The 15,000-nt window shown below is 39.6% G+C and overlaps 1 protein-coding gene across 1 annotated transcript in view; it reads right to left on the bottom strand.

The window, feature by feature from the left end:
- si:ch211-129c21.1 (uncharacterized protein LOC563087 homolog) overlaps positions 1-15,000 on the bottom strand; it is a 21,769-nt gene that overhangs the window by 5,451 nt on the left and 1,318 nt on the right. The window contains exons 2-5 of the mRNA XM_034881509.1: positions 8,635-9,143; positions 7,475-7,617; positions 4,936-4,998; positions 4,478-4,576 (exon numbers count right to left, since the gene is read on the bottom strand). Of these exons, the coding sequence (XP_034737400.1) occupies positions 4,478-4,576; positions 4,936-4,998; positions 7,475-7,617; positions 8,635-8,743 (414 nt within the window). The 5' untranslated portion in view covers positions 8,744-9,143. The remainder of the gene's footprint in view (positions 1-4,477; positions 4,577-4,935; positions 4,999-7,474; positions 7,618-8,634; positions 9,144-15,000) is intronic.

The following is a 15,000-nucleotide window of genomic DNA, read 5'->3' as shown; positions in this document are numbered from 1 at the left end:
ATATCTTGCTAAATAATTCTTGAGATAGACCATCACTTAAAGTTTACATATATGGGTGGTGATGGCGCAGTGTGGGAGGTCCGGGGTTCAGTTCCCACTGTGATATATCAGCCAATGTGTCCCTGTCCCTGAAGACACTTACCCGCTAGTTGCTCCAGTGGCGTACAGCCTCTGATATATTACACTGCATTCATAACCTAATGGATTTTGTTCAACAATCAAACTCAACAAAGACAATAAATAAGCAAACAACGCCATTATGAAGGGATATGCTTTTTCTTTTTTTTGCTTTAATCGCAAGCAAGACTCAAATTAGAAGAAGGAAATGGGAACCACGGCCTCTTGCTGAGTATAATGGCTTGACCCGGTATTACAAAACAGAGAAGGCGACTTTTCTTAATTTTATGCAATTGGAGTTTTTCAGAACGAGAACAGTTGTCATTAAAGGAACTGCATCTTAAGGCCTTTGTATATTACCTGCAATATTCAACCACAATTACTGCCGTTTGCCTTGAAGGATGAGTCAGGTGATGTTCTATATTTCTCTTTCTGTAAACTAATTCCATGAAAAATATGATTTAGCTTATTCCTGTGTGCCACAGATCTCCATTGGTGCCCTCAATGCATCAGTGAGCCACACTGTTGCATTGGCTGACATTCCGTTGAACATGGGCCAATGTAGTTCATTTTGAGTCAATCCTACATATGCTGTCCCGCAGCTGTGAATACCCACTAAACCACCAATTATATGTGTATAAAATAGTCCCCAACAAATTTACCCTGTACGAGAAATGTTTGCTAAAAACTACAGTAGCTGTTTTAGAAAATCACGGAGAAAAATAATGAAACTAGACTTTGTAATCCGTTTCTATAGACTATTTTCGGTAGGAACAAATGTGCTTGGAATGCCACATACAGGGTAGTGAGGTAGGGAAGTATAGACTGACACGTCAATGGATTTTCTGACAAATGCTGAAAGAAATATAGAATACCAACCTCATCCTTTAAGCATGCAAAACCCCCTGTTTAGACCTTAAAAAACATTGCTACTATTAGTTTAAAGAAATAGTTTGGATCTTTGAAGTGGGGTTGTATAAAGCACCTATTCATAGTCCGTGTGTCACTAGCTACAGTAGATGGCAGTCGGCACACCAAAAAAAAATCTATATCTGTTTAAGCATATGCAAGAGCTGCACAATTAATACAATTTTAATCACAATCAGGATTTTGGCTTCTCACTTCTCAAATTTGTGTGATCGAGCGATATTTTAAATGCGTCATTTCATAGAACGCTCTGTTTTTTTTTTTTTGCAAAGCCCATCTACCGCTTGGTAAACCACTGATTGATCATGTGCCAGTCAGAGTTGTTCCCTGCACTGTGCAGCTTAGTTTCTAGATGTAGACAGTCACAGAGGACAGAGTAACGTGAGGAAGATTCAACAGATAGCAGTCGGTTAAACATCGGTCTCAAGGTTTACCAGTTTATTAGTAAACGCAACATTTTTACGTGTCTGGGATGTTTTTCAGACAACAGCAGTGACCAGTGCTAGATGGTGCTAGTTAGCGTCCGTTAGCTTACAGGGCTCTAGGGCGTGAGTAATATTTTTCCTCTAGGACGCACCCGTGCACCTAATGTTCTTGCATCCGCTACAATGTTGTTTATATTGATATGGTGTAATTTTGCGTTACACAATCCATTTCTTCTGTAAAGCCTTTTTCCATAACATGGTACTTGCTTGACTTGCCTCGACCACGGTGCCCTGTCCTCCTTTTTCCATTGCATACATTTAAAAATAAAAAGAATATCCTACGCTATTTATTTCAGATATCTTCATATACCTGTGTTGCAGCTGTACGTCTATACAACTTACAACTTCAACATAAGAAGAATGTACCTTAATATGGATGTGAAAGCAGTTATAAATAGCCTATGTGACAATAAAATATGTTTTGGTTCAGGACAATGAATCATCGTGATCATTAATCATGATCACAATCTTGATCAAAACAATGTTGATTATCATTTAGGCCATAATAATGCAGCCCTAGTATGCTATATTTAGAATCCATCCATATCCATCCATGATCAATTCAAAGCCACCAGACTCCTTTGACATTTACTGCAACTTTACCTTGAAGAACACTGGAGTTGCTGGTCTACAGCTGCCTGGATCGGTTAGTACAGTAGCAGTCTACCTTTGAAAAGAGCAATGGAACGGCTTCTGTTCCCCGTCGTACAAGGCTCTGTTTAACAGCATGGTAAAGTGGTGAAATATAGTGTACACTTAAATATACAATGATTTGTCTAGGTTACAAACGTATGTTTTGCTGTGTGGTAAACTGATATAGGTTTAGCTCACAGTCTAACAGTCATCAGTCTCCTGGATCCCTGACTACCTGGCAGGCAGCCTACAGTTCTTTCTGTCTGGACCGTGTTCTGTCTGATGTGGTGGTGAGTGGTACGGGGGCCCCAAAGCCGACTGTTCTGTCTCCTATTCTGTTCACCTTATACATCACAGACTTTAAGTACAACTCAGTCATTTCGCCTACAGAAATTTTCTGCTGACTCTGCAGTTTTTGGGTGTACAAGGGATGGACAAGAGGGAGAGTACAGGGCAATGGTGGATGACTTTGTGGAGTGGTCTGGTAAGAATCACCTGCTGCTGAATGTGGATAAAACCAGAGAGAGGGTGATCATCTTCAGCAGGAAAGAAACGTCTCCGCAGCCCCTTTGCATTTTTAAAGCTTATTTTTTGGCGGGATTTTTCCTTTTTATTTCATAGTGACAGTGGCTAGACAGGAAAGGTGGGAGATGACACACAACAAAGGGCCGCAGGTCAGATACGAACCCGGGCCTACAGCCTACATGGGACGCACCCTCTTACTGGGTGAGCTAGAGGTCGCCCCACCCCTTGCATTCTGGGTGGAGATGTGGACATGGTTGAGGAGTAAAGATACCTTGGTGTCAACATCGACAACAGGCCAAACTGGAAAAGCAACAGCACTGCTGTTTACAAGAAGGGGTTAAGCACAATCTGTTTCACGAGAAAGCTGAGATCCTTCAATGTGTGCAGCAGAATGTTGAGGATGTTCTACCAGTCTGTTGTGGCCAGCGCTCTGTTCTCCTTCACAATCTGCTGGGGCAGCAGCATCGGAGCCAGCAACACAAACAGATTGAACAAACTGATCAGGAAGGCTGACTCCCTGATCGGCTGCAAACAGCAGACATTTGATGCTGTGGTGGAGAGGTCGTCACTGAACAAGCGGTTATCCATCATGGATAACCCCAACCACCCTCTCCACCCCACACTAGTCCTACAGACGAGCACCTTCTCTAATGGCGTTTTTCCATTACATGGTACCTGCTTGACTTGCCTCGACCACGGTGCCCTGTCCTCTTTTTACGATGGCAGATTAGCACCGCCTCATGCGTGTGGCTGGTCGTCTTAGCAGGAAACTGCCGTGACCTAACGCGACACACACACACAGAACGTCGAATGTGTGTTGTTTTTGCTTCTCTGCATGTGGCTGTTGCCACAGCCAGAAGACAAATTTAGTTTTGAAAGAAGCTGGACGCAGCAAAAAAACACAGCTGGCAAAACTATTTAAACACGGCGGGTTTAAATAGTGTCGCTAGCAATGATGACGCAGTGAATAGTGACAATTTTCTCCGACCAGTCAGTAGTCTTCAGGTTTTCACGTCACCTTTTGGTATCGCCTAAGCTTGCTTGGAACCTCAAATGAGGTAGTACTACAAAAAGTACTTGTTAGCAGGTACCAGGGACTTTTTTGTAACGGAAAACCAAAAAAGGCGAGAAGAGTCAAGGCGAGCTGAGGAGGTACCATGCAGTGGGAAAAACGCCATAAAAGGCTCCGACAGCATCAATGTTGCACGGACCGCTACAAGAAATCATTTCTACCACAGGCAAAAAAAAACTTTTTAACACTTCATCACTGAGTGTTAGAGGAGACTCATATAAGGCAACTTGCACAGGTTTACTTACATCTTTATTAATACTATTTAAGTAGTTGAAGATTGTTGTAATAACTTGTATATTTGTAAATTTTGTATCTTCATTTTTTTTAAATATTTGTTCTTATATTCTATCCTACTTATTTAGTTTTAATGTATATACCTATTATTTCATGTATATTCTTTATGTGTTCTGTGTGTTTGATATGTTGCTGCTGTAAAACTGTAATTTCCTATTTTTGGGATAAATAAAAATCTATCTATCTATCTATCTATCTATCTATCTATCTATCTATCTATAAACAACAACCCCACATCAAAAGATCCAAACTATCCCTTTAAATGGGGGCACTGAAGCCAATGACGAGTTTATAATCAAAGTAAAGGAAAAGGGTTTGCAAATGATTGGAATGACTCAAACCACCGCCACCGCCTCAACTAATCAACAGAGATCCTGCATACCAAAATGTTTTAAGCCAATTCCATATTGTACAGTTTACTCACCATATAATCACAGGAGGGGCTGAAAGCATTTGTGCCACAAACGTACATTGTGGTGTTATTCACTTTGTGCAGGGTTCGAATGTAGTTACGGCATTCCACCTGCAACAAGATCCAGCAGAGACAATGGCAAGGTCAGAGTTTTGTTAGTTCAGTCACAAAAACACAAACACGCCGCACATATACACCAACTGCACTGGCTAACTGGGGTTGAGTTGGTGACAGGAAGAAAGGTCAAGGCTGTGTACATTTTCTACTGCCTTTATTTGGACATTCAGTATAAAGCTGTAAGCAAAGCACTTCAAAGAAAGTTCTGAGTAAAGACTTGAAAAGGAAAAAGACTCCCATATAAATGATTTACAAATGCAGAGATATAAACTGCATGGGTGAATAAACTGCTTTCAGCCATCCTTTAAAGATGTAAAAGTTAGCGTATGCAAGCTCTGTTTCGAAAGACAAACCTCAGCATGTTTTCCTTTGTACGTGCACTCCCTCTGCTTCTCCTCAGTAACTCGCCAATACACCTGCATCAACAACAGAGGGGAAAATGTCTTGTCAAAGCACACAGGAATATGAGGCACATAGGAGTGTTGAAACCCACAGCACGGCAGTGAAGCTGTAGCACGTTTACCTTAACACATCTCACTGTTTATCCAACGTCAAGGCCAGTCAGTTCAGTCAGGGACTACCTGCAGGTTGGGACAACAGTCCCTCTTTCCTTGTGACTGTTAGCTGTCTAACTACAATTTTGAATCAACAGACCACTACCTCTCAAGTTCAACAAGGTCAGTAGTCATTCAAATTCCTCATGCAAATTTCCAAATAGAAAACAGCATTGAACTGGCTGCTGATGTGAGAGCAGTTCATTACGCATTGTGATGCGTTTCTGTAAGCGATCTTCAGCCAAAATACACTCTCTGAAAATAGAGTGGACAGAGAAAGAATACACTCACTGGAACTGGTTATGAAATGTTAGTGAAATGTTCTTGTGACCAAGATAAATCTGAGGGTTCATAATCTTATTAAAAACGTACAAGAATGTAATTCATTTTAACTTCTGTTGCACAATTATTTTTTACTAACACTCTTCAATTTTTGCTTGATTTCTTGTGAAATACTGGATACACTCACTTTGTCATACCTTGCCTTCATACTAGACATGCTGAGGGAAAAGTCTTAAGCCACCACGCCCACCTGTGATGTGGGATCACAAAGAGACTTGACTTCATTTAAAAAAATTATAAAACAAAAACGTATAGGAACATCTGATATAATTCATGATAGGGAAAGACACTTCCGGCCTAGAGTGGCTTACTGGTTATTCGATGAAATACCTTAAACCATTGGAGTGTGGTCTAGACCTACTCTATGTGTAAAGTGTCCTGAGATAACTCTTGTTATGAATTGATACTTTAAATATAATCGAACCACCATAATACATAATTAATGTTCAATAAATCTTCAATGTTTGTTTATGTATGTAAAATGTATGTGTTTGTGAAAAACACTCAGAATGGGTTGAAGATGAAGTTGAAAGGATGGGATATTTATTTGTTTCCCAATTAAGGCCTACAGGCAAAATGACCATTCACAAAACCAAAATTAAAGAAAAAAACATCACTTTAACAAAACAAAATAAACTGGCATGAGAGTCAAAAATGGTTGAATTAAACAGAAATACAGCTGTATACAAGTTGTCTCTTTTAACTCCTCTAGCTCTCCAAACAACTGAAACTGTCAGTCTATATAGACCTGAAGCGAGGCCCTGGGATTGGAACATACCAACACAATACAGGGGTGGCATGGGCGATTAGAAAACAAAACTTAAAACAGCCAAACCCAATAAAGCTAGAAATTTACCAAATATTATTTACATGATTCACAGAAACATTTCACAAACAAAAACATAACTTGACAGCTAACAAAATAGTTACTCCAAATTCCTGGTCACATCCTGTTACCCCGAATATCCTTGCATCATTTAAATCCGCCGCGCAAGGCCAACTGTCACAACTGTCACAACTGTCAGAGTCGTGCATGCGTCACTTAGCGAGTAGCCTAGAAAAAGCTAACGAGAGACTTCTGTAATGTATATACAATACAAATGGACCTACTTAACGACATTTGTTCACTACTGGCTACAAGTTAGCAATCAAACACAACAAAGCCTGTCAGTTGAATGGCGTTTTGAGCTAACGTTCAAACAACCATAGAAAGCTGAAACGTTTCTGAAACGATTCCCATCTTCTGTTATTGTTTGTAATGAGAAGAGTTTATTATTTCACAAATTTTAGTATGACATGTATGCCGTAAACCGTTTAAATCTGAGCAAGCACAACTAAAATCTGTACTCGACTTACATCGGGGAGTAACATCAACTTTCCTTTATACACAAGGCAACAGACGCAGGTAAGACACTAAGACTACTTGTCAACTTCTGGTACCCTTTTAAACTGACACATAGTTAAAGACATAAGTGTTGCGTGAGTCTTTTAACTGGTCATGTTTGTAAAATAAATGATTTGGGTTTAAACAATGGTGAATGATGTATTGATGGATGTAGCTATAGCATATAAATCCCTGAAGTACTGGACGTTAAATATGTGCGCTAGAAAGCTACGGGATTAATGTGGGAATTTGAGGAATGGCTATGTTAACAGATGATTTGAAACCCATGCGATTAGTAACAGAACATTTTTCACACGCTAAACAAACATACAGACAACCTTTAGACTCAGTCCTTGAGAGATAAAATAGGTAGCGCATTGCTACCGTGACGGGCAGCCATGCACTCCGTCACAATGTTTAATCTGCAATAATTAAAAGCTCATGAATAGCAATTTAATCTAGCAAAAGAGAATTTGCATGTTAATAAGTAATTGTTCTGCAGGCATGTGTGTTTTGGGGTTATTTTACAATAGCTTCAAAACAGAACAAAGTTGTTCAGAACAGAATGGCAGACCTTCATGCTGTACAAACAGATCTTTCACATGTTCTTACCGCAGCCTTTTTGACCGAGACGTTGTCCATGTCCAGAGCATAGACGGCCTCTCTGGCCCCCAGCAGCAGCACACCCAAGTCGTCTCTCATTAACATTGTGGAGTAGTTGAAGATCCCCTCTTCTTTGAAGAACTTCAGCTCGTCTAAAAAGATAAGCATCTGCATTACTTTCTAGATTTAACTGCTGTGACTCTCTGCAATTGGAAAAATGCTCCAACAGCAAAACCCAAATGCACACTCATTGAAATGTAATAAGCAGTGGTGTAGTCTACATCACGCGTATCACAAGCAGGTATACGCAGTATACCCATGAAAGCTCCAGGTTTTCCATATACCCACACAACAACTACTTTCCATTATATATATATAATATACATTTGGAATTGGGATCTGTGTTCTTTTTCTTCACATAGGCAAAATAAAGGTATTACCACCGTAAATTGGTGCATAAACGTTTATCCAGTAGGCTTGCACGATTAGAGGAAAAAAACATGAAGCACGATTTTTTTTTAGCTTAAAACTGATAACACAATTCTCCGTCACGATTCCTCACAAAATGTAATGTTTATTGCGCACATGAACCGTGACAAAACAAAACGTATTCGCAGTACCAAACTGATTTTTTTTGGCACCTTTAGCACATTGGGCTCACCACAAGCCTGAAAACATAGCGGCTTCAATGAAGAGAAGGTAGAGCATTGCAGTGCTTTGGAGTGCTTTAAAACCTGTGTTATAAAGTCTTATGTTTAAAACGCGTTTGAAATTAAATGAGAATCAACGTCATTTAAAAAATAAATAATCATGACCAGGGTGAATGGGGATCGCGATTTTATAACGATTAATCGTGCAGGCCCAGTATCCAAATGCAGAAAATTAAGTTGTTGAGGCATAAAAAACTTCCCTTGGGGAGGACACCCAGACCCCCCACTATAATATGCCCCTCCATCCCCAGAGGCAAGCAGTGGTGTAGTCTAATGTATTATAGTATATATATATATATATATATATATATATATATATATATATATATACACACATGCATACATACATACTCCCAAACCAAGGAGTAAATATTCCAGAAACGCCCCAAAACACTGTACCAACACATTCAAATATCCCATGACATATTAGTGGGGAAGCATTTAGAATTTGTGACTTACTCTGGTAAGGGACAGTCTTTCGTGGGACACAGTATTGATTGTTGAGTGCACTAAATGAAACATGAAGCATCAATCCACAGATGATGCTCAGTGCTGAGAGAAAAGACATGGCTTTGAGTCCAGGTTTGTCTAAGTGTGGAAGAGCTGCACAATCCAGCTCTGCCACCAAAGCACCCGATCAGAGACAGAACATGGTCCAGGGTCTCCGTCCAGATGTTGCCGCTGTTACACTGTGGTGACGTCACCGTCCTGGACATGTGCTACTCCGGCACAAGTTATCCTCTGAAGGCAGTTCATAAGTACGTTTAACCAGGTCTGTGGGGGGTGCGGCTCAGCCTGATTTCGGTTCAGTTTGAAGTCGGTGTCCTGTGGGTTGTGTATCTATGTTGGCGTTAGCCTCCAGCGCAGTGCTAATGAGCTACTGGTGTCCTCTCTGGAAGGAGGAGCAGAAGCCATGCTGCCCAGCTACTGGTGAGGAATACTGGAGGAGATCATCCTAATGGACACCTCTAGGAAAGATATGAAAACATCTATGCATTAAATTATTAAAAGATACCCATGACATGAAAAGACTGACTTTAATGCTAAAACTTGGAATGATGTATACATTAAAAGATAGATAAAGTGGATAGTATAATAAATTTAAAAGACATACCTCGTATAATTATCAAAATGAAAATCTATACAATTAATTGACAGTAAGCGGGAATGAAAGAGACATCAGGGGATCATTCAGATATTTCACAAGAGAACTGACCATAAGCTTCCTCCTAAAGAGGCCACTCCAGCAAATTAGCATTGCACCTACATCAAGATGGGGGACTCACATTATTCCCATAATGCAACGTGCATCAGCTTTCATTAGCCTGTCTCTGTCTGATATATATTTTCAAACTCCAGAGTTCACCCAATTTTGTATCAGGGGCTCACTGTTAAAAATAGTAGTTAGATTTTCAGATGTCAAAAAAACATGGTATGCAAATCATTGACAAATATAACCTAATCTGTTGTTAGATCATAGAGGTCTAGCACCAATTAGCTAGAACTAGGAAAAATCATAACTGTAAATTTCACAGAGGAAACTAATGTCAAGTGAAATGCTGCCATGCTGCCCACCAACCCCCACTCTCTCTTCCTCCTTCACTCTCTGTCTCTTCCTGTCCTCCTCCCTGATAAGAACCTGCTTCCTCTGGGCTCAGCGGGGGTTCACGTGGCAAAGGGGAGCAGTTCAGGTTTGGGTATGTATGCAGATCACAACAATTTATTACTTTAACGCTCCTTCCCTACCCTGGGATTCAAGCTGAATTGAGACCTACCACTTCTTTGGCGAGTTTCTTTCTGTTTTGACTAACTGAGCAGTGCAGCCTTATTTAAAATTCATCAAGGCATTTTTCCTCAGAATAACACACAAAGCATACTTAAGAGCAGACTCACAAGGTAAAACTCTACTTTTATCTTTTTTTAGTGCACACTGCTCATAAAGCAGCCGCACCACACACCTTCTGTGCAAATGTTGTTTAGATTTTTTAGCTCGCAGAGAAGAAAATACATCAGGTTTCACAGAGATGCAGAGATCCTTTGAGATACACACCACAAAGTCCTTGCCTGTTGACAGACGGCAAAAATGACAGCATCCAAATTTCCTCGAGAGACAGCCAGGCACTTGCTCCCTTGTGCCTCTGAACAACTTCAGTTTTTAATGTGCATTTCTCAACAAACTGCCATGCTCCCACCTTCGTGTTACTTGACACAGTGGGACGAGCTGCGGCATGTATAGGACTGCTCATCAGTTGTCAGAGCACCGATGTCTTGCATACTTCGCCCCTCAGGCTGTGAGGGGTTGGGGGCTGTAGGCTGAGCGCTACAGCTGAATGAAATGACTGCAGGTTGTTTTTCACAGCATTTGACAAATACTTCCAAACGGTGCAGACAGACAGGTATGACTATAACAATAAAATAGTGCAGCAGTTGTCCCTGTTTTTCTCCTTTGTTTATCCATGGTCACACTCACACACTGACATGTGTGGGGGGGTTTGAGGGTTGGGGGGGATGCACAGCTGAGGCTTTTACACACAGCTGCTTTTTTCCTTTTCTAGTCTGTTTTAAAATCTTAACCTCTTTCACACTATTTAAAGACATTTAATGTTGAAGGAAACAACACATGACGTATTATCTATCACCTTACACTGTAAATGTATAGGTGAATGGGGAACATTTTAGCAACCTATTGACACATCCGGCAGACACCGAGCAACAATACATTTAAATTTAGAGATGTGTTTGACCACCTGACCAATGTCAAAGTCAAATATTTACTCTACTTCAGGTCAACTCCACAGGGAAAAAGGTGTCTCTTCAGCTGCTTAATGCTAGGGCTGCACAATATATTAGGTTTTTCTTCGCCATCGACATGTCAACTTGCACAATAAATACACCGTGAAAAGTAGAAAAAAATATAGTAGCAACGTATTAAGTTACATACTGTCTGTAGGCACTATTTTGTTGTCAGAATATGCATGTATGTGAGTGAGGTTTATTAAACTAGTGCTGCAGTCATAGACTGTATATTTATTGATATTTATATAATATTAACGGTCTAGTGCTGCAGTACTACACTGAATTGAAGGAGAAAAGTGTGACAAGATGAGGGGAGACGCAACTGGTGCCTATAAACAAATAGCACATCAGCCTTCCAGCTGTCATATTTTGGATACAGAAGAGATGTCATGGCACAAGCACAGGTACTGTGCAAAACTAAAGAACTGAGTACACTAATATCTAGTTATTGCAAGTAATATAGTTATTGACCTATTTGATACCTTGAATATTTTCATCATATTCTGCAGCACTTCTAAATGCTCCACTTTCTTCAGCAGCTTTGCTAACTTTGACTGTCAGTCATTATCTGCTGGACAGGAGGCTTAAAGTAGCTTTATTAGAATGTATTTACTGAATAAAAGCTGCATGCTACGGGCGCCTAGCACCAATGGCCAGAAACCCAAACTACCTAAAAGAACCTCAAACTCTCAATAGGGCTGAAGGAAGTTGCAGATCTCTGTGTTCTGGTTCTTCACTATGAGGGACACCTTTCTCATTGCACAGTAAAAGACAGCTACATAGTGCTGAGGGTGGGACATGGTGAGTGAAACCGAATGACTCTCCCTATAAAACAACAATATTGCATTGGATGAAATAAATGCATGGCTAAAAGTTACTTTTGGACAGTAAGATTATGACCCCAGATTTATGTGTCTATGTCCTCCACCTTTGCTGCTTCTTTGTTCTTCTTAATTAATCAGGAAGGACCATCCCATGGACCATTTGACCCCCTTACCTGATGGAGGAAGGCTCGCAACGTCATTGCCAAAATCTAATTTATTTGTTAATGGCGCACTAGCATTAATAGCTGCAGAATTGATGGCATTTTACAAAGTGGCTTATGAACCAACCCTTTATTAACCACACACATTTATTAATACAAGGTAATCATTAAGGAAGGCTGGTGGATTTCAGCAGATTGTGTATAAAGGGTCCTTACATTACAATGAATGATTCATTTACCATTGAAGTTTAGAACATATTTTTTCTCTCTTTCAGTACTAGTGACCATAATAATAGTAATCATAAACCACCATTAAGTAAGGTTTGCTCTCCAGTGAAGCTAATGGGCTGTTGTGAAATCCAGCTCTGTCTTTTGTTTATGGGAAATCAATGCTGAGTCCTGTACAGCCAGCAAAACCTGTAGGGCTGTCATTACACATGACAGGCACAATATAAAAGAAGTGGGATATTTATAAAGGGCATTGTTTATGCAAAAAATAGTACCGTAACTCCATACAATGAAGAAAATTATGAAACATTGTCAATGTGGTTGCATGTATTTACAGCAACCACAAAGTCAGCGTCAGGGCTAATGAGCTTCTACAAAAACCAGAACAACAAGAGTGTGACGTGAATAGTTTTTCTTTACATCTCCCACATGCACCTTTACGCCAAGCAGAATCCTGAAAAGGTTAGCGCTGTGGCAGTGGGTTTTCACTTATAAACAACCGTGGGTTGCAAAGGCTGCACACAAACTATTACAGTACGTCCGAGAAGCCCTCCAGCGGTATCTCCAAACACTCCAACCACTTGAAGCATGAGGATATTTATAGCCTGTTCAGGAGCATTCACCATATCTACAATTCTCTATGATGGGTTCTCACTACGACTACATGAGGAGTACACATTACAACCTTCAAACAGCGGTGTATGAAACGTGCACAGACATGTACACTGTTGTCATTACTTTGAGTCATAACAAGTCCGAATCCAAAAAGTCGTGTGAACAGTCAAACGGCTGGTGTAAATCCTGATTTACCTGAGTGGCTGACTAACTGGTCTACAGGTTTGATTCTAGTTAAGTCACTGGCTGACTTGTTTTTTTGGGGGGGGGGTCTGAAGAAAAGAAAAATTTAATTTTCCTGCCAGATATTGCAATTACAATTCGATTTACACTTATTTTTGTTCAAAACGTTCAATATCCACAGTGTAACAGATAAAACATATTATGGGGCATATTAAAATTACACTTCATCAAAACTGCTCTATATTCTTATGCAAGCATGAGAACATTGAGTGTTATTCTTCAAATAAGCATGGAACATTGAACAGTCAAACAGAGAACATTTATCACAAAAGCTATAGATATAGTACAAAAACAACTTTCCTGTAAACGGAAATTTCTGATATGTCTCTATTCCATAGCATCTGCATATTGCACCTTCTACAATCATGTTAAATAAAGTAATAAAATTAAATGAAAAATACACTGAAAATTTGACATTTCTGTAAACAATCTGTGATATGTAACATTATTCCAGCATTTATCTTGTGAAAAATAATATAAAAAGAAGAATAAAACATGTTTTAATTCTCGCATTGCCAGACCATCCTCCAAGCGTTGCGGAGGAGGGTCTGGAGAGTCCACACAGCATTCCGGGATGGGAGAAAAACAATGCTCTGGTTTATTGGCATTTCTTTAAACCAATCACAATCATCATAGGTGGCGCTAAGCGGCGGACAGAGCCATGGTTTGAAACCGATAAATTGTTCAGCCCTGGTGCCAGTCAAGACGTATGCAGAGTGGCCCACTGACAGGCTGGCTGGCAAACGTGCTGTAATACACTATTCCATCACACTGGCCTAAACAGGAAACTGGTTGTGGGAGGCTGCTCACCTCTGACACTCCTTGTTGTGTCACAGACAGTGTTGTGAAACACACCCCAGATCAGCAGCAAGTTATATTTTTGCAAGCTCAGATGGTTCAAACAAACCCATCACTTTATCACAATGACAGTGCTTGGCCAGCTTTTGTTTTCATGTAATATTCAGGAGAGTTGTAATTAGGTGAAAACAATACTTCAAAAAAATATGCTGTGTGTAGAGTTTTTAATCCTATTACCACATTCATTGTTAGGCTAATGGATGATATATAACAAGATAGATAGATAGATAGATAGATAGATAGATAGATAGATAGATAGATAGATAGATAGATAGACAGACAGACAATCTATGCTCTCTGCTCTGACAAATTACTTGTCATTAATGAGACAAGTCTGGTTGAGTGTAAAAGCACGCTTGAACACACACATACGCAGCGAAAAAAAACACACCCAGGCAAGTCTCAGCAGGAGCTGGGGGCACAAAAGAAAAGTATGAACACACAAACATCTCTGACTGCTCTACCTGTGTTCTGTGACTGTTCACTGACACATGGGAATACCCCAGAAAAATAAATGAGGTGAGCACTTCAGATTGGATTTGAAATCAAAACCAATGAACTGATTCAATGAATGTCTTTGTATCCAACTTCATAGAGTCAATACCAGGGCTGCTGCAATAACCATCCTTTTAATAGTCTATAAAATGTCAAAAAAAACAGTACAAACTGACCAAGATGACATCTTCAAATGTCAATGTCAAATGCCAAAATATATCCACTGCACAATGATACAAACCTGAGAAAAACTTGCACCAGTATTTGGCTTTTTTAAATAATTTCAAATCTAGTCAGTATATGAATTGTATTCAGGTATAAATATAAACATTTATATAAAATGCGTTTTATTATTTTCATGACTATTTACATTGTAGATTCTCACTGAAGGCATCAAAACTATGAATGAACACATATGGAATTATGTACTTAACAAAAATGTGTCACACACATATATATACATATATATATACACATATATATATATATATATACACATATATATATACATATATATACATATATATATATATACACATATATACACTCACCGGCCACTTTATTAGGTACACCTGTCCAACTGCTCGTTAACACTTAATTTCTAA

Source organism: Etheostoma cragini, chromosome 9, assembly GCF_013103735.1.
Source record: "Etheostoma cragini isolate CJK2018 chromosome 9, CSU_Ecrag_1.0, whole genome shotgun sequence".
NCBI classification, from domain to species: domain Eukaryota; kingdom Metazoa; phylum Chordata; class Actinopteri; order Perciformes; family Percidae; genus Etheostoma; species Etheostoma cragini.
The sequence above is the reverse complement of the archived record's forward strand: the minus strand, read 5'-3'. Positions and strand labels throughout refer to the sequence as shown.